At 43.3% G+C, this 23138-nt stretch overlaps 1 protein-coding gene across 4 annotated transcripts; it reads left to right on the forward strand.

Annotated features, from left to right (window-relative positions):
• The first annotated feature begins 222 nt into the window (after positions 1-222).
• Positions 223-22794, forward strand: OIP5 (Opa interacting protein 5). Of its 4 annotated transcripts, none has more exons than XM_039462813.2 (5): positions 223-609; positions 1156-1222; positions 13574-13696; positions 17234-17315; positions 20473-22794. In XM_039462813.2, the coding sequence occupies exons 1-5, from the start codon at positions 261-263 to the stop codon at positions 20566-20568; spliced, it is 717 nt and encodes a 238-aa protein (XP_039318747.1). In that variant the 5' UTR covers positions 223-260; the 3' UTR covers positions 20569-22794. The 4 variants fall into 4 exon arrangements, with proteins under 4 accessions (XP_039318747.1, XP_039318748.1, XP_074250170.1 ...); XM_039462814.2 differs by having other exon boundaries at positions 223-582; XM_074394069.1 differs by lacking the exon at positions 13574-13696.
• The last annotated feature ends 344 nt before the right edge of the window (positions 22795-23138 follow it).

Genomic DNA, 23138 nt, shown 5'->3' on the forward strand with positions numbered 1-23138 from the left:
GCCGCGCTTCCATTGGTTGAAAATGCCCCAAAGGCGGGATTTCTAACCCTGACCAATAGAAAGGCTGATTTCCCGTCCCATCAGACGCGCGCTTTTCCCGCATCTGAGGGATGCGCAGGCGCCTGAAAGGCCCGTAGGGCGTGTGTAGGTAACGGGCGCAGAGCAGAGCCCGCTGCTCCCGATGTCCAATGAGGACGCAGGAGCTGTGCTTGGGGCGGGGCCTAGCGTGCATTCGAAACGGAGGCGCCGGCTGCAGGGAGATGGCGGCTCAGCTGTGGCGGCGTGTGTCGCCGCGTGCAACGCAGACCCAGGTTGACTTTTGTGATGGCACTGAGAGGACGATTGACGAAGCTTCTTTTACGACCTCCATGGAATGGGATACTCAGGTGGTGAACGGGTCCTCGCCGCTCGGCCCCGCGGGGTTGGAGGCTGAGGAGCTGGCCTCCGGCCAGCAGCTACCATCTTGGCTGCAGCCTAAGCGGTGCGCTGTGTTCCAGTGCGCACGGTGCCACGCAGTGCTCGCCGATTCGGTGCATCTCGCCTGGGACCTGTCGCGGTCTCTCGGGGCCGTGGTCTTCTCCAGTGAGTGCAGTGCGGCATTCGGGAAAGGTAGATGCGAGCCGGAGAGGCTGTTCCGATTTCTCTCTCCATCGGTGGAAGAGAACCACCGGGGGAAGAAAACGGTGTGAAAATTTGGAAGGCAATAACTCCGTGGCCGGAGGATGGGGCAGGGAACCGGGGAGTCTCCTGATGTTTATGGCGAGGATGAGTCTGTCTATAGGAGAGATTTTGCGTTTATTTATTTATTTATTTTAGGCAGAGTTTCGCTTTGTCGCTAGGCTGGAGTGCAGTGTCGCGATCTCGGCTCACTGCAACTTATGCCTCCCAGGTTCAAGCGATTCTCCTGCCTCAGCCTCTTGAATAGCTGGAATTACAGGCACCTGCCACCACGTCCGGCTAATTTTTGTATTTTTAGTAGAGATGGGGTTTCACCATGTTGGCCAGGGTGGTCTCGAACTCGTGACATCTTGATCCGCCTGCCTCCGGCCTCCCAAAGTGCTGGGATTGCAGGGATGAGCCACCGCGCCCAGCCTGAGATTTTTTCCATTTCAGGGCCCGAAGATGTTGGGTTCTGACCCATGTTTGTCTTTTTAGGAGTTACAAATAACATCGTTTTGGAAGCGCCCTTCCTAGTTGGCATTGAAGGTTCACTCAAAGGCAGGTACGTATTGAAAATTACATATTGGTCTCTAGTCCCGGACTTTATGAGACTGAAGAGAGTGGAACTGACATATACTTCTTTTTGAGACCAGGTCTCAGTCTGTCGCCAAGGCTGGAGTACAGTGATGCCATCATAGCTCACTACAGCCCCTACCTTCCTGGCTCAAGCTATCCTCCACCCTCAGCCTCTGGAGTGGCTGGGACTACAGGCACACACCACGAAGCCTGGCTGATTTTTACATTTTTTGTAGAGACCTTACCATATTGCCCAGGTTTGATATTAGAACTTTTAAGTTTGCAAATATGATTAGTTTGTAATAAGCAATGCCAGGGCTAATTCTTCAGTAACCCCAGAAACTGGAGAAAAATGCAACTAGAATGTTTTGTACTTCAATACTGCCTGGTAAGCTTTGCGTCCTGCCTCTACTATGATTTACAAGTGATTGTAACAAAGTACTCAGTGAATTTGATATTACTAGGCTCCTGAAGTTTGAGTTTTAGCTTTAACAGTTTATTTCATTCTGACCAGTTTGATTCAATGTTAGGGTTAAAGTATAGGAATTCTTACTTGCTTTTTCCAGAAACCAGAAAGATTTCTGCAGCTTGGACAAACTTCACAAACTGAGTTAGAACCACAGCGACCTTTCTTTTTCCTGAATAAAAGACACTCCCTATCACTAAAGGAGTCCCCGTCCCCTTCCCACCTAGAGAGGACAAAGCAAGAAGGAGTAGTGGCCTGCTTGGAACTGGGTATATTTTGGGGCTAGAAGCAGAAGCTTACTGAATGTCTTCTTGGAGAAGAGGCTAATCAATCTAGACCTGTGCTGTCCTATACTGTAACCACTAGTCATATGTAGCTATTATATATTATTAAATCTGTATTGAGATATGCTATGAATGCAGAATACACATTGGCTTTCAAAGACTTAGTACAGAAAAATTAATCATTTAAAAATATCGATTACATGGTGAAATGACATTTTTGATATACTGGGTTAAGTAAAATATTTAAAAACTAATTTCGCCGGGCGCGGTGGCTCAAGCCTGTAATCCCAGCACTTTGGGAGGCCGAGGCGGGTGGATCATGAGGTCAAGAGATCAAGACCATCCTGGTCAACATGGTGAAACCCCGTCTCTACTAAAAATACAAAAAATTAGCTGGGCATGGTGGCACGTGCCTGTAATCCCAGCTACTCAGGAGGCTGAGGCAGGAGAATTGCCTGAACCCAGGAGGCAGAGGTTGCGGTGAGCCGAGATCACGCCATTGCACTCCAGCCTGGGTAACAAGAGCAAAACTCTGTCTCAAAAAAAACAAACAAACAAACAAACAAACTACTTTCACCTGTTTTTTATTTTTTAAAGCAAAACTAATAGAACATTTAAAATTACTTACGTGTCTCACATTATATTTCTGTTAGACAATGCTAGTTTAGATACTTTGTAAAAAACTGGAAAGTCCCACGGGTTTCTGTATTGTGGAACAAAATGAGCTATAGGACTTGTGGAGAGGGTTATGAAATGGCACAGGTCAAGAAGACTTTATATGTGTATTTTTAAGTGTGTGTTCATTACCTAGATGGGATCAGAGAATGAATTAAGATGATGACTAGGCCACGTGTGGTGGATCATGCCTGTAATCTCAGCACTTGGGGAGGCCAAGATAGGTGGATTACATGGTCAGGAGATTGAGACCATCCTGGCCAACATGGTGAAACACCATCTGTACTAAAAATACAAAAATTAGCCGGGCATGGTGGCACACATGCCTATAGTCCCAGCTCAGCTGCTCAGGAGGCTGAGGCAGGAGAATCATTTGAACCCGGGAGGCAGAGTCTGCAGTGAGCTAAGATTATGCCACTGCATTCCAGCCTGGTCAACAGAGTGAGGCGAGGCTCTGAGTGGGAAAAAAAAAAAAAAAAATGATTACTGATGCAGCTAAAAGAGTATAAATTTTGGAGAGCAAAGACTTGGGCTTTTTTAACTTTACCTCTTAACAAGGCATGTAAAATAAATTGTTCCCTCTCAGTCTGTCATATTTGGTTTTTTTTTTCTTGAGACGGAGTTTCGCTCTTGTTACCCAGGCTGGAGTGCAATGGTGCGATATCGGCTCACCACAACCTCCACCTCCTGGGTTCAGGCAATTCTCCTGCCTCAGCCTCCTGAGTAGCTGGGATTATAGGCACGTGCCACCATGCCCAGCTAATTTTTTTTTTTTTTGTATTTTTAGTAGAGACGGGGTTTCACCATGTTGACCAGGATGGTCTTAATCTCTTGATCTCGTGATCCACCCACCTCAGCCTCTCAAAGTGCTGGGATTATAGGCTTAAGCCACTGTGCCCGGCTCATATTTGAATAATTCTAAAATGTACTCCATCCCCACATTTAAACATTCTACAGTTGGCATGAGCCTCCTAGATTCACAGTCATAAAGGAGACAGATACAAGGTTACTTCTTCCATCTACATTTTTTTGTTCTCTTACTGGTAGAGGATTTATTGTAACTACTTTTAAAGAGGATTATTATAGTATGCTGACACATAGAAATAGCTTTGTTACTCAGCAGTTGTTGTGCTCAACAGCTTTTTTTTTTTTTTTGAGACGGAGTTTCACTCTTGTTACCCAGGCTGGAGTGCAATGGCACTATCTCGGCTCACCGCAACCTCTGCCTCCTGGGTTCAGGCAATTCTCCTGCCTCAGCCTCCTGAGTAGCTGGGATTACAGGCACGCGCCACCATGCCCAGCTAATTTCTTGTATTTTTAGTAGAGACAGGGTTTCACCACGTTGACCAGGATGGTCTCGATCTGTTGACCTCCTGATCCACCCGCCTCGGCCTCCCAAAGTGCTGGGATTACAGGCTTGAGCCACCGCACCCGGCCATCAGCATATTTATTTACATGGAATTTTGATTGTATTATAAATGAAGTACTTTTTTTTCTAATTGTTACTGAAAATTCAAACACAAGAGAGAAGAGTATAATGAACCTCTGTCTACCTTTCACTAAACTAGAGCAGCTATCAACCCTTGGTGAATCTCTAATTTTACCTGAAATTATAGTTGGCTTGGTGTGCTGGCTCACACCTGTAATCCCAACGCTTTTGGAGGCTAAGGTGGGAGGATAACTTGAACCTAGGAGTTCAAGACCATCCTGGGCAACATAGCAAGACTCTGTCTCTAAAAAACAAAACGAATCATCTATCTTCCATAATGTTTTGAGGCAAATACCTGACATTATATAATTCCATCCGTAAATATGTGGTGAGGATCTTTATAAGAAACTTTTTTTCTCTTATTTTTTGAGATAGGATCTGGATCTTTGGCCTTCCAGGCTCCAGCCATCCTCTCACCTCAGCCTCCCAAGTAGCTGGAACTATAAGGGGTGCACCAGCATGCCCACCTAATTTTTTGTAGAGATGGGGTTTCACCATGTAGCCCAGGCTGGTCTTGAACTCCTGAACTCAAGTGATCTGCCCACCTTTGCCTTCCAAAGTGCTGGGATTATAGGCGTGAGCCACTGCACCCAGCCGTTCTATTCTTTTTATAGATATAACCTAATTATATCTATAAAAAGCAAAGTATGTTATTGGGAAACTACATTTAATGATTTAATGTTGTTTGTAGATGGATCCTTTTTTGTGTATGGTGGAGTCTTGCTTTGTAGCCCAGGCTGGAGTGCAGTGGTGTGATCTTGGCTCATTGCAGCCTCTGTCTCTTGGGTTCAGGCAGTTCTCTGCCTCAGCCTCCCGAGTTGCTAGGATTACAGGCGCCCACCGCCATACCCGGCCAAGTTTTGTATTTTTAGTAGAAATGGGGTTTCACCATTTTGGCCAGGCTGGTCTTGAACTCCTGACCTCATGATCCACTGCCTTAGCCTCCCAAAGTACTAGTATTACAGGCGTGACCCAGTATACCTGGCCAGATTGATGCTTTTTTTTTTTTTTTTTTTTTTTGAGACGGAATTTCGCTCTTGTTACCTAGGCTGGAGTGCAATGGCTCGATCTTGGCTCACCACAACCTCCGCTTCCTGGGTTCAGGCAATTCTCTTGCCTCAGCCTCCTGAGTAGCTGGGATTACAGGCACGTGCCAGCATGCCCAGCTAATTTTTGTATTTTTAGTAGAGATGGGGTTTTACCATGTTGACCAGGATGGGCTCTATCTCGACCTCGTGATCCGCCCGTCTCGGCCTCCCAAAGTGCTGGGATTATAGTCGTGAGCCACCGCACCTGGCCCAGATTGATGCTTTTTAAAACTTTTTTTTTTTTTTTTTTTTTTTTTTTTTTGAGATAGGGTCTTGCTCTGTTGATCGAGATGGAATGCAGTGAGTGGCATGATCATACCTTGATGCAGCCTCCAACTCCCTGGGCTCCAGCAGTCCTCTTTCCTCAGCCTCCCAAAGTCTTGGGATTATAGGCATGAGCCACCAAAAAAAAGCTAAAACTTTTTTTTTTTTTTTGAGATGGAATCTCGCTTTGTTGCCCAGGCTGGAGTGCAGTGGTGTGATCTTGACTCACTGCAACCTCTGCCTCCCGGGTTGAAGCAGTTGTCTGCCTCGGCTTCCCAAATAGCTGAGAATACAGGTGCCCGACACCACGTCAGGTAAGCTTTTTGTATTTTTTGTAGAGACTGGGTTTCACTATCTTGGCCAGGTTGGTCTTGAATTCCTGACCTCATGATACAACTGCCTTGACCTTCCAAAGTGCTGGGATTGCAGGCATGAGCCACCATGCTTGGTCTAAAACTTTTTAGTATGAAAAAATTTAAACATACCCCAAATACTATACTAAACCACAGGTACCCAGTTTCAACAGTTATTAATATTTTGACAGTTCTTTTCATCTATACTCTTTTTTTGTTAATTCTTGGAATTTTTTTTTTTTTTTTTTTTTTTTTTTTTTTTTTTTGAGACAGAGTTTCGCCCTTGTTACCCAGGCTGGAGTGCAATGGCGCGATCTCGGCTCACCGCAACCTCCGCCTCCTGCGTTCAGGCAATTCTCCTGCCTCAGCCTCCCGAGTAGCTGGGATTACAGGCACGCGCCACCATGCCCAGCTAATGTTTTGTATTTTTAGTAGAGACGGGGTTTCACCATGTTGACCAGGATGGTCTCGATCTCTTGACCTCGTGATCCACCCGTCTCAGCCTCCCAAAGTGCTGGGATTACAGGCTTGAGCCACCGCGCCCGGCCAATGCCTGGAATATTTTTAAACAAATCACAGAAAATAAATCAACTCTTTATCACTTTGGTATTATTTCCTATTGTCTCATAGATTCACAGAATCTTAAAACCAGAAGATGTCATAATCTAGTTGACCTCATTCTACAGATAAGGAAATGGAGAAACAGTTGTATTTGCTAGTGTCTTGAAGGTATTTTCCTCCCATTACACCCTCCAGTGCCCATGATCCCAGCAAGCTAGGCTGATAACCCTTAGTGGTAGAGCAAGGCAACCCAAAGTAGCTCAGCACAGATGGTTATACCTACTGTGGAAATTTCCTTAAAAATAGGGAGCCACAGACTAGACACTTGATCAGAGGCAAAGTATGGGTATTAAATTCTTTTTTCTTACAGTAGTCACCTTATGATAATTTTTTTTTTTTTTTTTTTTTTTTTTTTTTGAGATGGAGTCTTGCTCTGTTGACTGGCTAGAGTGCAGTAGCATAATCTTGGTTCCCTGCAACCATTGTCTCCTGGGTTCAAGTGATTCTTGTGCCTCAGCCTCCCGAGTAGCAGCGTCTACAAGCATGTGCCACTGTGCCCAGCTAATTTTTGTATTTTCAGTAGAGACAGTTTCACCATGTTGGCCAGGATGGTCTCCATCTCCTGACCTCATGATCTGCCCTGCCTCTGCCTCCCAAAGTGCTGGGATTATAGGTGTGAGCCACTGTGCCAGGCCAAGATAAAATTTTTAAAATCTTAAACTATGGTTTAGCAACAGAGGTACTGCTATGTCATTAATCTCACTATCTGGATTTATTAAAATTTTTATTTTCCTTGTTTTATAGTAGAATAAAATACACTACTATCAACAAAATATAGTCTTACCCTGTTTTGCTGCACTTGCAGATACAGCTTTTTTCTTCTTTTTTTGAGGTGGAATCTCACTCCGTTGCCTAGGCTAGAGTGCAGTGGCGTTCTCTCTCTCCTCCCTGGCTTCAAGCAATTGTCCTGTTTCATCCTCCCTAGTAGCTGGGATTACAGGTGTGCGCTACCACGCATGGCTAATTTTTGTGTTTTTAATAGAGATGGGTTTTTGCCATGTTGGCCAGGCTGGTCCTGAACTGCTGACTTCAAGTGATCTGCCCACCTTGGCCTCTCAAAGTGCTGGGATTTCAGGTGTGAGCCACTGCTCCTGGCCCAGATACATTTTTTTTTTTTTTTAAACAAATTGAAGGTTTGTGACAAACTTGTGTTCAGCAAGTCCGTTGACACCTCTTTCCCAACAGCATGTGCTCACTTTCTGTCTCTGTGTCACATGTTGGTAATTCTGGCAGTTTTTAAAATCTTTCATCATTATGTCTGTATGCTGATCTGTGATCAGTGATTTTTGCTGTTACTATTATAATTGTTTTGTGATGCCACAAACCGCACCCATTGAAGACAGCAAAATTAATACATGCGTGTGTTTTGACTTCCATCAACCAGCCAGTCTCTTGCCTTCTCAGGCCAATTAACCCAACAATGGCCTTTAAGTGTTTAAGTGAAAAACAGAGTTGCAAGTCTCACTTTAAATCAAAAGCTAGAAATGATTAAGCTTAGTGAGGAAGGCATGTGAAGTGATGCCAAATTGTGAATACAGTATGAAGAAAAAAAGGGGGGTAGGTGGGGTGGCTCTCACCTGTAATCCCAGCACTTTGGGAGGCTGAGGCAGGTGAATTACATGAAGTCAGGAGTTTGAGACCAGCCTGACCAATATGGTGAAACCCCATCTCTACTGAAAATACAAAATTAGCTGGGCATGGTGGTGCACACCTGTAATTTCAGTGATTTGGGAGGCTGTGGGAAGAGAATCCCTTGAACCTAGGAGATGGATGTTGCAGTCAGTCGAGATCACACCATTGCACTCCAACTCGGGCAACAAGAGTGAAACTCTGTCCCAAAAATAAATAAATACATACATACATACATGTAAATTAAAAGTGCTACTCCAGTGATAAGCTTATATGGAGAAAGTTTGAGTGGTGTGAGTAGAAGATCAAAGCAGCCACAACATTCTTTTAAGCCAAAGCCTAATCCAGAACAAGACCCTAACTCTCTTAAATTCTATGAAGGCTGAGAGTTGAGGAAGCTGCAGAAGTCTGAAAGTAGCAGATGTTGGCAGGGTGTAGTAGCTCATGCCTATAATGCCAGCAATTTGGGAAGCCAAGGCGGATGGATTGTTTGAGCTCAAGAGTTTGAGAACAGCTTGAGCAACATGGTGAAATGCTATCTCTACAGAAGACCAAAAAAATAGGTGTGAAGACACTCACCTATAGTCCCAGCTGCTTGGGAAGCTGAGATGGAAAGATGGCTTGAGCCCAGAAAGGTAGAGGCCACAGTGGAGCTATGATTGTGCCACCACACTCCAGCCTGGGTGACACAGCAAGACTGTCTCAAAAAAAAACAAACAAAAAAGCAGATGTTGGTTCATGAGATTTAAGGAAAGAACCCTCTATAACATAAAAGTCCAAAGTGAAGCAGCAAGTACTGATCTAGAAGCTGTAGAAAATGAAGGTGGGTACACTAAACAACAGATTTTCAGTACAGATGAAAAAGCTTTCTAGGTTGGGCACGGTGGGCCTGTAATCTCAGCACTTTGGGAGGCAGAGGCAGATAGATCACGAGGTCAAGAGATTGAGACTTTCCTGGCTAACGTGGTGAAACCCTATCACCACTAAAAATACAAAAATTAGCCGGGCGTGGTAGCACGCACCTGTGGTCCCAGCTACTCAAGAGGCTGAAGCTGAAGAATCGCTTGAACCCGGGAGGCAGAGGTTGCAGTGAGCTGAGATCGCACCACTGCTCTCCAGCCTGTCAACAGAGTGAGACTCCATCTTAAAAAAAAAAATTAAAAAAAAAACCATAATTAATGGAATGAGGTAAAAATGTCAACATTAACAAGTTTGGAAGAGGTGGATTCCAACCCTAATGGATGACTTTGAGGGGTTCAAGACTTCAGTGAAGGAAGTAACTGCAGATGTGAGAAATAGCAAGGGAACTAGAATTTTAAACGTAGCCTGAAGATGTGACTGAATTACCACAGTCTGATGATAAAACTTGAACAGATGGCTGGGCACAGTGGCTCATGCCTCTAATCCCAGCACTTTGGGAGGCTGAGGCAGGCAGATCATGAAGTCAGGAGATCGAGACCATCCTGGCCAACATGGCAAAACCCTGTCTCTACTAAAATACAAAAAAATTAGCCAGGTGTAGTGGCACGCACCTGTAGTCCCAGGTACTTGGGAGGCTGAGGCAGGGGAATAGCTTGAACCAGGGACGTGAAGGTTGCAGTGAGCCGAGATTGCACCACTCGGCTCAATCCATCTCAAGAAAAAAAAAAAAACCCTTGAACAGATGAGGAGGCCCATCTTGTGGATGAGCAAAGAAAGTAGTTTCTGAAGTGGAATTTACTCCTGGTGAAGATGTTATGAATGTAGTTGAAATGACAAAGGATTTGTAATATTGGATAAACTTACTTAATAAAGCAGTGTTAGGGTTTGAGAGTACTGAGTCCAATTTTGAAAGAAACTAGAGTAAAATGCTATCAAGCAGCATTGCATGCTACACAAATTTTTTTTTTTTTTTTTGAGACGGAGTTTTTTGCTCTTGTTACCCAGGCTGGAGTGCAATGGCGCGATCTCGGCTCACCGTAACCTCCACCTCCTGGTCTCAGGCAATTCTCCTGCCTCAGCCTCCCGAGTAGCTGGGATTACAGGCACGCGCCACCATGCCCAGCTAATTTTTTTGTATTTTTAGTAGAGACGGGGTTTCACCAGGTTGACCAGGTTGGTCTCGATCTCTCGACCTCGTGATCCACCCGCCTCGGCCTCCCAAAGTGCTGGGATTACAGGCTTGAGCCACCGCGCCCGGCTTACACAAATCTTTTGTGAGTTAGTTGATAAAGTAAGCTTCATTATGGTCTGATTTTAAGAAATTGCCCTAACTGGCCGGGCACGGTGGCTCACGCCTCTAATCCCAGCACTTTGGGAGGCCGAGGCGGGTGGATCATGAGGTCGAGAAATCGAGACCATCCTGGTCAACATGGTGAAACCCCGTCTCTACTAAAAATACAAAACATTAGCTGGGCATGGTGGCACGTGCCTGTAATCCCAGCTACTCGGGAGGCTGAGGCAGGAGAATTGCCTGAACCCAGGAGGCGGAGGTTGCGGTGAGCTGAGATCGTGCCATTGCACTCCAGCCTGGGTAACAAGAGTGAAACTCCGTCTCAAAAAAAAAAAAAAGAAATTGCCCCAACTACTGTAACCTTCAGCAACCACCATCCTGATCAGTCAGCAGCCATCAACATTGAGGCAAGACTCTCCACTAGCAAATAGATTATGATTTGCTGAAGGCTCAGATGATTGTTAGCATTTTTTAGCAGTAACATTTTAAAATTAAGGTCTGTACATTTTTATAGACGTAATGCTATTGTATACTGAATAGACTGTAAACACTCATGCACTGGGAATACAAAAAAATTGGTGTGATTTACTTTATTGTGATACTCATTTTATTGCAGTGGTCTGAAAGAAATCTGTAATATCTCCAAGGTATACCTGTATTTGTTTTCTGTTGTATGCATAATGTTGGAAGTTCTTTACATAATGCTCTGTGCCATAAATTTTTTTTTTTTTAGAGCTGCACTCTGTTGCCCATGCTGTTGTGCAGTAGTGAGATCTTGGCCCACTGTATCCTCAGTCTCTCAGGTTCAAGCAATCCTCCTGCCTCAGTCTCCCTAGGAGCTGGGACTACAGTCACATACCACCCCGCTAATTTTTGTATTTTTAGTAGAGACGGAATTTAACCATGTTGGCCAGGCTGGTCTAAAAATTCTCAAGTGATCCGCCCATCTTGGCCTCCCAGAGTGCTGGGATTAGAAGCATGAGCCACTGAGCCTGGCTCATTAAATTAATTTCCATTGAGATATTTGTTTATAAGTACTGTGCTTTGTCTGAACCAATTAATTCCTATGTGGAATTTCAAATTAATGACACTTTATTTCATATTTTGCTTTGGTTACTTATATTCACAAAATTACTATATGTGTGGTATGGGACTTCATTTACTAATAAGCATTTTGTTATTTTTTATATGCATTGACATGAATATTTCCTTCTTAGCTATGTAATTTTTTTTTTTTTTTTTTTTTGATTAGGAGTTTCACTCTTGTCTTCTAGGCTACAGTGCAATGGAGCAATCTCAGCTCACTGCAACCTCTGCCTCCTGGGTTCAGGCGATTCTCCTGCCTCAGCCTCCTAAGTAGCTGGCATTACAGGCGCCCACCACCATGCCTGGCTAATTTTTGTTTTTTTTTTTTTAGATGGAGCCTTGCTCATGGCCCAGGCTAGAGTGTGGCGGCATGATCTTGGATCACTGCAACCTCTGCCTTCCGGGTTCAAGCGATTCTTCCGTCTCAGCCTCCCGAGTAGTTGGGACTACAGGTTCACGCCACCATGCCTGGATAATTTTTGTATTTTTAGTGGAGACAGGGTTTCACCATGTTCGCCAGGCTGGTCTTGAACTCCAGACCTCATGATCCACCCGCCTCAGGCTCCTAAAGTGCTGGGATTACAGGCGTGAGCCAGTGTACCCAGCCAGTTTTTGTATTTTTAGTAGAGAAAGTTTCACCACATTGGCCAGGCTGGTCTCCTGACCACAGGCAACCCAACCACCTCAGCCTCCCAAAGTGCTGGGATTATAGGCATGAGCCACCATTCCTGGCCTAGCTATGTGATTTTTTTTTTTTTTTTTTTTTTTTTTTTTTTTTTTTTGTATTTTGGGTTCTGGTATACATATGCACATCCAGCATCCTGCAGGATTGTTGCATGGGTACATACCTGCCATGGTGGTTTGCTGTCTCCATCCCCCCCTGCCTGTCACCTACATTAGGCATTTCTTCCAGTGTTATCCCTCCCTGCCCTGCCCCCACTATGGTTTTTCTTTTTTCTTTTTTCTTTTTTTTTAATTTTTTTGCCATGACTAAGGTGCTATGACAGCTATGTGATATTTATGTCATATTTTGTTAATAGAATTCTGCCACCCTGGGAAACAAAGTAAAACCCCATTTCTGCCCAAAAAAAAAAAAAAAAAAAAAAAACGAGTAGGGCATGGTAGCATGTGTCTGTAGTCCCAGCTATCTGGGAGGCTGAGGCAGGTGGCTCAGTTGAACCCAGGTATTTAAGGCTGCAGTGAGCTATGATTGCACTACTATGCTCTAAGGTGGGGGACAGAACAAGACCCTTTCTCAAAAAAAATTCTTTATAGTATACCCTATTTATATTAATGTAAATAAATTTTTCCTTTACCAAACCACTTTAAAATTGCCTTTAGTACAGCATGATGAAATATTTAACTTTCTTAAAGTTCTTTTCTTTAAAACAAATTTTTTAATTTTAAGATGGGTTTTACCATGTTGCCTAAGCTGGTCTCGAATTCCTGGGCTTAAACCATCTGCCCACTTTGGCCTCTCACAGTCCTGGGATTACAGGCGTGAGCCACTGTGCCTGACTAAACTGTTTCTAACATTTAAGTATGTCTTATGTACCAGCAAATGTGATGACTTGCTCAAATATTGTAATGAAAACTAAAATCAACATCTGACTCCTCATCGTAATCTTTTCAGAGAAGGAAAATGAAATAGATTGCTTGCTAGGGTGATGGGATTCCCTTTTATTTCTTTCTCTTTTAGTCTGGGCATTTTTTTCATTAACTTTTTTTATTTCTGCAAAAGACAAGTCTTGATTTTAGTTCTATTAACAATTTGTTTAGTAAGGCTCCAGTTAACTTGATTATTTTTCAACAACTGTTAATTTCTAGGACAGCCATTTTATGTGGTGATTTGTAATTTTAAATATCTAAATGTTAATCAGATTAGTTAGCTCTTTTCCTGTTTATAAGGGGCAAATTACCTTTCTCTACTGAAGTGACAATTACACATCCATAATTGCTTTTTCCAGAATCTAAGAGGATATCCATAATTCAGCATGTAATTAAATTAGAATCTGAGTTACTCTTTCTACAATGTGACATTCTTTCAGTCACATTCCTATTACAACAATTTTCACTCATGACTTAAGTGATAGGAATGCTTTAGAGACTAGTTTTTTATTTTTTATATCTTTTTTTTATTCTTACCCATATTGTTTTTCCCCACCCCTAGTACTTACAACCTTTTGTTCTGTGGTTCCTGTGGGATTCCCATTGGTTTCCATCTGTATTCTACCTATGCTGCCCTGGCTGCCTTAAGAGGTTACTTCTGCCTTTCCAGTGACAAAATGGTGTGGTGAGTAGACTTAGTGATCATCAAATACATTTTATTTTATTTATTTCTTTATTTTGAGACAGAGTCTATCAAATTTTAAAAGATTTTTCAGAAAAGACAAAGTAGGCGGAGCACACTGGCTCACACCTGTAATCCCAGAACTTTGTGAGGCTGAGGCAGGTGGATCACTTGAGACCAGCTGGTCAACATGGTGAAACCCCATCTCTACTAAAAATGCAAAGATTAGCCAGGTGTGGTGGCACACGCCTGTAATCCCAGCTACATAGGAGGCTGAGGGAAGAGCATTGCTAGAACTTGGGAGGCAGATGCTGCAGTGAGCTGAGACAGCACCACTGCAGTACAGCCCAGGACACAGAGACTCCAAAAGAAGAAAAAAAAAAGGCCAGGCATGGTGGCTCACACCTGTAATCCAAGCACTTTGGAGGCCACGGCGGGTGGATCACCTGAGGTCGGGAGTTCAAGACCAGCGTGACCAACATGGTGAAACCCCGTCTTCCTAAATAAATAAATATAAAGAAAAAGAAAAAATTAGCTGAGTGTGCTAATGCACACCTGTAGTTCCAGGTACTCTAGAGGCTGAGGCAGGAGAATTGCTTGAAGCTGGGAGGTGGAGATTTCACAATGAGCTGAGTTTGCACCACTGCAATGCAGCCTGGGTGACAGAGCAAGGCTCTTGTTTTTTGTTTTTTTTTTTTAATAAATAAATAAAGGCAATGTTTGTACCAAAGAATGTGTTAAAGTCAGGCACTGTTTCTGGCAAAAACATCGCACTGGGCTAGGTGTAGTAGCTCACGCCTATAGTGTCAGTGCTTTGTGAGGCCAAGGAGGGAGGATTGCTTGAGGCCAGGAGTTTAAGACCTCCCTGCGCAATATAGTGAAACCCCCATCTCTACAAAAATATAAAAATTAGCCAGATATGGTGGCATGCCCCTATAGTCCCAGTACTTGGGAGGCTGAGGTGGGAGGATCACTTGAGTCCAAGAGTTCAAGGTTACAGTGTATTGTGGTCACACCACTGCATTCCACTTTGGATGACAAGACCCCATATCTTAAAAAAGAAAAGATAGCAGTGGGACCAAAATAGAATCTTTTAACATTATGATTATCTTTGGTGCCTTATACCATATCTTAATAATCATACCATGGAATTATTCAGAGGGTATTCCTTCATTAAAGAAATTTTGCAGATGTGACGGTATGTGCCTGTAATTCTAGCTACCCAGGAGTCTGAGGCAGGAGGATCCCTTGAGTCTTGGTGTTTGAATCCAGCCTAGGCAACATAGTGAGGCCTGCCATCTCAAACTACCTCCTTGAAAAAAATTAATAAAAAGAACATTGTATGGTCAGGTGCAACAGCTCATGCCTATAATCCCAGCACTTTGGGAGGTCAAGGTGGGTGGTTCATCTGAGGTCAGGAGTTCGAGACCAGCCTGGCCAACATAGTGAAACCCCATTGCTGTTAAAAAATACAAAAATAAGCCAGGCATGGTAGTACACACCTGTGGTCCCAGCTACTCAGGAGGTAAGGCAGGAGAATCGCTTGAACCCTGGAGGCAGAGGTTGCAGTGAGCTGAGATCGCGCCACTGTACTTCAGCCTGGGCGACAAAATGAGATTCTGTCCCCAAAACATAAAAGATAAAAAGAACATTCTAGAAGGTAAGCTTTTACAAAATAATGTTGTAGTAGATACCTTTTGGGTTTGTGCCCAGCCTCTCTCCTCTCATAGTTCAGGCGTTGGGACCGTATTTGTATTATGTGTGTTTCCCACTCCCAGGTATTAGATAAGAATGAATACCTGACCAGGCATGATGAGCCATGCCTGTAATCTCAGCACTTTGGGAGGCTGAGTTGAGAGGATTACTTGAGCTTAGGGGTTTGAAACTAGCCTAGGCAACATAGCAAGACTGTCTCTACACAATTTTTAAAACATTAGCTGTGTGTGGTGGTGCATGCCTCTAGTCCCAGCTACTTGGGAGGCTAAGGCGGAAGGATAGCTACAACCCAGGAGTTCAAGGTTACAGGAAGCTATGATTGTGTTACTGTATTCTGGCATTGGCAACAGAGCAAGATCCTGTCTCTTACAAAAGAAAAATGGGCCAGGCATGGTGGCTTATGCCTGTAATCCCATGACTTTCGGAGGCCAAGGTGGGCGGATCACCTGAGGTCAGGAGTTCGAGACCACCATGGCCAACATGGTGAACCCCATCTCTACTAAAAATACAAAAATTAGCCAGGTGTGGTGGCACGTGCCTGTAATCCCAGCTACTCGGGAGGCTGAGGCAGGAGATTCACTTGAACTCAGGAGGCATAGCTTGCAGTGAGCTGAGATAGCGCCACTGCACTCCAGCCTGGGTGACAGAGCAAGACTTCGTCTCAAAACAAACAAAAATTAGCAGGATATAGTGGTGCACACCTATAATTTCAGCTACTTGGGAGGCTAAGGCAGGAGAATCCAGCACTCCAGACTGACAGAGCGAGACTCCATCTTTAAAAAAAAATTAAGTGAGAAATAGCTACTAGAAATAGGTAACCAACACTATGTCTCACACTGGGATTACTTTGCTTCAAACTGTGCTACAGGATCCTACTGGTAAATTGTAAAGCTTATATTCATCATAATTATTCATATAAGCCTGGTTTTTGTCTTTAGTTTACTCTGAGATAATTTTGTCTGATAGGATGAGTCAGAGATTCTCTTAATTTGTTTACTTTTGAATTTTTTTTTTTTTCAACAAAATACAGTCATCCTTCAGGTATCCGTGGTTCCAGGACCCAACCAGATACTAAAATGCATGGACACTCAATTTTCTCATGTTAAATGGTATAGTATTTGCATATTACTTTTGGATATCCTCCTTTTTTTTTTTTTTTTTTTGAGACGGAGTTTCGCCCTTGTTACCCAGGCTGGAGTGCAATGGCGCGATCTCGGCTCACCGCAACCTCCGCCTCCTGGGCTCAGGCAATTCTCCTGCCTCAGCCTCCTGAGTAGCTGGGATTACAGGCACGTGCCACTATGCCCAGCTAATTTTTTGCACTTTTAGTAGAGACGGGGTTTCACCATGTTGACCAGGATGGTCTCGATCTCTCGACCTCGTGATCCACCCGCCTCGGCCTCCCAAAGTGCTGGGATTACATGCTTGAGCCACTGCGCCCGACTAGATATCCTCCTTTTTAAAGCATAAAAGTATATATTTTATACTTTGAAATCATCTGTTTACTTATGATAGCTAATATAAATGCTATGTACATTACAAATTTACATAGCAAATTGACAAAGTTGTTACACTGTTAATGGTGACAAGAAAAAGAATCTGTACATGTTCAGTACAGACAAGATCCATTTTTTTCTGAATATTTCTAGTCTATGATTGTTTGAATCCATAGATACTGTACCCATGGATACATGAGTCTTGAAATGAAAATCAGTAAGAAGGCAGGCTTTGTTTGACACATTGTTTTCTTTAGAAGGCAAATTTAGTTCATTTGTAGTCTTAAGTGTGGTATGACACTAATATTTTGTCTTTTTTCCTATCTAGCTATCTCTTAAAAACAAAAGCCGTTGTAAATGCATCAGAGATGGATATTCACAATGTACCTCTATCGGAAACGATTGCAGAGGTAAAATTTCACGATGGTTATATGGTTTTTAAAAATATAGACAACTCTTTTTTTTTTTTTTTTTTTTTTTTTTTTTTTTTTTTGAGACGGAGTTTCGCTCTTGTTACCCAGGCTGGAGTGCAATGGCGCGATCTCGGCTCACCACAACCTCCGCCTCCTGGGCTCAGGCAATTCTCCTGCCTCAGCCTCCTAAGTAGCTGGGATTACAGGCACGCGCCACCACGCCCAGCTAGTTTTTTGTATTTTTAGTAGAGACGGGGTTTCACTATGTTGACCAGGATGGTCTCGATCTCTCGACCTCGTGATCCACCCGCCTCGGCCTCCCAAAGTGCTGGGATTACAGGCTTGAGCCACCGCGCCCGGCGGGACAACTCTTTTTGAGACGGAGTTTCACTCTTGTTACCCAGGCTGGAGTGCAATGGCGCGATCTCGGCTCACCGCAACCTCCGCCTCCTGGGTTCAGGCAATTCTCCTGCCTCAGCCTCCTGAGTAGCTGGGATTACAGGCACACGCCACCATGCCCAGCTAATGTTTTGTATTTTTAGTAGAGACGGGGTTTCACCAAGTTGACCAGGATGGTCTCGATCTCTCGACCTTGTGATCCACCCGCCTCGGCCTCCCAAAGTGCTGGGATTACAAACTTGAGCCACCGCGCCTGGCCGACAACTCTTGATAATTTGTACCAACGAACTTGGGGATGATGAAGTGGTATGATGCTCAATAGTACTTTGTACTTGGTTTGACCTTCCCTATTGAATTTGTAACAAAAAAACAAAATACTAAAGCCATGCTGTAAGGGGTAGTTCAAGAAAGGGAAAGCTGCTCAAGTGCTGCACTCCTGTATTCTTTTTTGTGCTGAGAATGGAGATCATCATTTTGCCATAGAGCTGTCTTTGCAAACACCTTATAATTGCTCAACTATCTAAGAAGAGAGTGATAAAATAGTCATTTAAGTATTCTTACTGGCTGGGCACAGTGGCTCACACCTGTAATCCTAGCACTTTGAGAGGCTGAGGTGGGTTGATCACGAAGTCAGGAGTTCAAGACCAGCCTGGCCAAGGTGGTAAACCCCCCCCCCAAAACCACGAAAATTAGCTAGGTGTAGTTGCAGGCACCTGTAGTCCCAGCTACTCTGGAGGCTGAGGCAGGAGTATCGCTTGAACCTAGGAAGCAGAGATTGCAATGAGCCAAGATCACACCACTGCACTCCAGCATGGGTCACAGAGTAAGACTCTGTCTCATTTGGTACAGGAAATGACTTTGGAATGGCAGTATCAGGAGTTCCATAGATAGGATCCAGGTAGACTATTATAAAGGAAACAACCATCTTAAGTTTGTGGAAATTTTCAAGGTATATGGCAGAAAGAGAAACATAAATATGTACATACATACGTACATTTATTTATGATACAGAGGCTCACTCTGCCTCCCAGGTTGGAGTGCAGTGGTACAGTCTTGGCTCACTGCAACCTCCACCTCCTGGGTTAATGCGATTCTTCTGCCTCAGCCTCCTAAGTAGCTATGATTACAGGCATGCACCGTGCCTGAGTAATTTTTGTGTTTTTAGTAGGGATGGAGGTTCACCATATTTTCACGTATTTACCAGTGTCTACTAAACCTTGGTAAGAAGAGTGGAAGCCTGTAGCATTTGACTCACAACCTACTTCCTCCCTCCCTTCCACTCTACTATCCCAGCTCAGAGAGAGGGAGGCCCCATCAGGGCAGATGCAGTCAAGGACACAAGGATGTTTTTCCCCCTAACTCCCACTCATGGACTGTGGTATCTCCCCAGGAGGGTTAGGCCACCAGCATTTCTCACCACCCCCAGCTCTATGTTTCAGAAACTCTAGTCCAGGTAGAAATGGCCTTTGTAGTATATTCTGCTACAGGCACAGTGGGCCAGAAATGTTGAGAACCCAGTTATCTTTGCCCCTCAGCTTGCTTGTAGGGTGAAATCCCTTGCTGGGAGGGGTGAATGGAGATGACCAGAAGCTGCTGCTCCTGCCCTGCTGAGTAACACCACTAAATTTCGTTCTAAACGTAGCTGTTCTAAAGTGCAAGAACTCTTGAAAATTATTTAGTTGCAACAATTATCTATTCTAAACCTAATAACCAGGGTTAATTTTGCAGACCACTAGTAGAATATTAAAGAAAGAAAAGCATTTGTTACTCTTTAACAAAGCGTTAAAAGGAAAGCTAAAAAAAAAAAAAGGAAAAGCTAAATTCTTGCCACTGGAAAAGGAGGGGAAGACTAAATGTTTCCACGAAGCTCTCTGACTACACTGTATTTATCTTCACCGGAGCAGTGCTGCTCAGCAATGGTTTTTTTTTTTCACATGAAACTTTACATTTGAGGATCTTATTGTACGCTAGGTGGTTGTATAAAGTTCTTTCAGAATTAGAAGAAATCTATTCCTCAAATGCATTTAGACATTGCCAACTCCCAATTACTAGATATAAACTAGCTTAAATTTGAAATGGCTTTGATGACCAGCAAATTGAAAGTTAAGCTTAAAATGCCCAGATACCTGGCCGGGTATGGTGGCTTATGCCTATAATTCCAGCACTTTGGGAGGCCAAGGCCAGAGGATCACTGGGGATAGGAATTTGAGACCAGCCTGGGCAGCAAAGCAAGACCCTGTCTCTACCAAAAAAAAATTTTAAAACATGACCGTAGTCCTAGTTACTTGGGAAGCTGAAGTAGGAGGATCACTTGAGCCCAGGAGCTTGAGGCTGCAGTCAGCTATGATTGCGTGACTTTACTCCAGCTTGGTCAACAGAGTGAGACTCTGTCTCTTAAAAAAAAATCAATAGCCGGGCGTGGTGGCTCAAGCCTGTAATCCCAACACTTTGGGAGACTGAGGCAGGTGGATCACTAGGTCGAGAGATAGCGACCATCCTGGTCAACCTGGTGAAACCCCGTCTCTACTAAAAATACAAAAAATTAGCTGGGCATGGTGGCACGTGCCTGTAATCCCAGCTACTCAGGAGGCTGAGGCAGGAGAATTGCCTGAACCCAGGAGGCGGAGGTTGCGGTGAGCCGAGATCGCGCCATTGCACTCCAGCCTGAGTAACGAGCGAAACTGTCTCCAAAAAAAAAAAAAAATCAATAAAAATTTAAAAAGATGCCCTGATATCAATGTATTTCTTTTCCTAGCTGAAAGAGAAGATAGTGCTAATGCATACTCGCTTAAATTCACTAATGAAGATTCTGAGTGAAGTGACTTCTGACCAGTTCAAGCTGGTAAACTGATCTGTACCAAAGCTTGAGCATCAGGTTCAGCCTTTATTCCTGTCTTCAACAACAGGTGCTGCTTACGTCATTTCTTGAAAAAAGGCTGGCTTCAAGAATGGGGGTGGGAAATGCAGTTTCTATTTACTTCAAGGCTGATTTTCCAAATGATTTGTTAAGCTGTTTTCAGAAGATGAGAAACTAAGAATTCTTCTGTTTTATAGGTACTTGCCTTAAGAACTTATTTTAAATTCTTATTGAATTCATAATACCTCTGAAAACATCTTTGACTGTAAATTTAGGAATTAAGATGCAAAGTCTCGTGTCCTCTGATCTACAGTTGCATGGTTGATCTGAAAATAGAGTTGGGCTTAATGTTGACTACTCATATTCTGGCATGAAGCAGTTGTTATGAAGACTATAAATCATTTTTTATTAGTAAAATTTTACACTTATATAAAATACATGATATTCTATAGGTAATGTTTAATAAATTGCCTGAATAATATACAATTTGTCTATTTCTCAGTTGTTAACAGAGCAATAATGAAAGGAATGACAAAACATCAAACATTCACTAAAGTACTGTTTTCTCTAATTTTGCTTTATGTAGAACTTTGAGTAGCTAATCAGAAGATTTTTATTTATTTATTTATTTATTTATTTATTTGAGAGACACTTTCGCTCTTGTTACCCTGGCTGGAGTGCAATGGAGTGATCTTGGCTCACCACAACCTCCGCCTCCTGGGTTCAGGCAATTCTCCTGCCTCAGCCTGCTGAGTAGCTGGGATTACAGGCACGTGCCACCATGCCCAGCTAATTTTTTGTATTTTTAGTAGAGACGGGGTTTCACCAGGTTGACCAGGATGGTCTCGATCTCTTGACCTCGTGATCCACCCACCTCGGCCTCCCGAAGTGCTGGGATTACAGGCTTGAGCCACTGCGCCTGGCCAGAAGATTAATTTAATAGGCCAGGCGTGGTAGCTCACACTTGTAATCCGAGTACTTTGGGAGGGCAAGGCAAGCTGATCACCTGTGGTCAGGAGTTTGAGACCAGCCTGGCCGTGGTGAAACACCATCTCTCACAAAAATACAAAAATTAGCAAGGCATGGTGGCACATACCTGTAATCCCAGCTACTTGGGAGGCTGAGGCAGGAGAATCACTTGAACCTGGGAGGCAGAGGTTGCAGTGAGCAGAGATCATGCTAACTGCACACCAGCCTGGGTGAAAACAGCTAGACTCCATCTCTAAATAAATAAACAAATTGGCATTTGTTAAATCTGGATTTGCTGTTTTGGTTATGACTTTTTTTTTTTTTTAGACAAGAGGCTGACTGTCGCCAGGCTGGAGTGCAGTGGCGTGATCCCGGCTCACTGCAACTTCCGTATTCCGGTTTCAAGCAATTCTCCTGCCTCAGCCTCCCGAGTAGATGGGAAAACAGGCACGCACCACCACACCCAGCTAATTTTTCCTACTTTTAATAGAGATGGGGTTTCACCATGTTGGCCAGGATGGTCTCTATCTCTTGACCTCGTGATTCACCCGCCTTGGCCTCCCAAAGTGCTGGGATTACAGGCCTGAGCCACCACGCCCGGCCAGTTATGACTTTCAATAGAAAATTAAATTCTTGACCTTTATATCAAATTAAACTGGCTAGCTTTAAACAGATTTAGTTTTTTCAAATTACATGCTGAGTCTAGAAAAAAGACAGATGTGTGACAAAGTACAAAGTAAAAGGACACTTCTTACCTTTCTGTTTTTTGAGAGGCACAATATAGCATAGGCTGGTAAATGAGCAGGCTCTGGAACCAAACTGGATTGAAAATGTCGCTTGGGTACTTACTAGCCATGAACTGCAACAATTAATTTATTTTAATTTCTGTGTAAAATAGGGATAAAAACTGGAGTAATTAGAGGTGTAGTGAAAATTAAATGAGTTAATTAATACATCTAATGTCATTAGAGCAGTGCTTGGCACAGTCAGTGCTCAATTAATATTATTAAACTCCATGTATCTGGATACACACATATAGATGCAAAATAAAGACAATTACATATATGTTGAAAAAAGTATTCCAAGACTACATATGGCTATAAGGACAACATTACATATTCAAGTTTGAATGGCTGCCTGTTCCATTGTATAACCTACACCAGAAACTGACACACTAGGTCTCAAGTAACCTGGTCCTTTGTTCTTTGACATCTGGAGAGTACTTCATTCAGCACAGGTCCTTTGGGAAGGCTCCTTCTCCCATCATCATCATATACTGCATTATTTAAAATTACCCATTTAAAGTAACGACACACAATGAGATTTCAGTGCATTCTCAGCCCATGCTGCTTTATTACTAAAAATATATGTATACACAGGTGCAGAGTTTCCAACTCTTTTAACAGTTCCTTTTTACATGAAAGAATTGCATTTCTTCTTCAAAAACCTCAAAGATGCATAGATTGATATCAAGCTGCCTTTTGTAATTCTTCAAATAATATTAAATGAAATTCTTTTTAACATTATACACCAGTGGTGCAATAGAGAATACACAGGACAGCACATAAACACAGTGAGCAACTCATATTCTTACA

The sequence above is a fragment of the Saimiri boliviensis genome, chromosome 2 (genome assembly GCF_048565385.1).
Source record: "Saimiri boliviensis isolate mSaiBol1 chromosome 2, mSaiBol1.pri, whole genome shotgun sequence".
Classification (NCBI taxonomy): domain Eukaryota; kingdom Metazoa; phylum Chordata; class Mammalia; order Primates; family Cebidae; genus Saimiri; species Saimiri boliviensis.

Coding starts and splice junctions, on each gene's coding strand:
- OIP5 (XM_039462813.2), top strand. CDS start 261: ATGGCGGCTCAGCTGTGGCGGCGTGTGTCGCCGCGTGCAACGCAGACC. Junction 13,697..17,233: donor TCCAGTGACAAAATGGTGTG/GTGAGTAGACTT, acceptor TTTCCTATCTAG/CTATCTCTTAAAAACAAAAG. Junction 17,316..20,472: donor TATCGGAAACGATTGCAGAG/GTAAAATTTCAC, acceptor TTCTTTTCCTAG/CTGAAAGAGAAGATAGTGCT.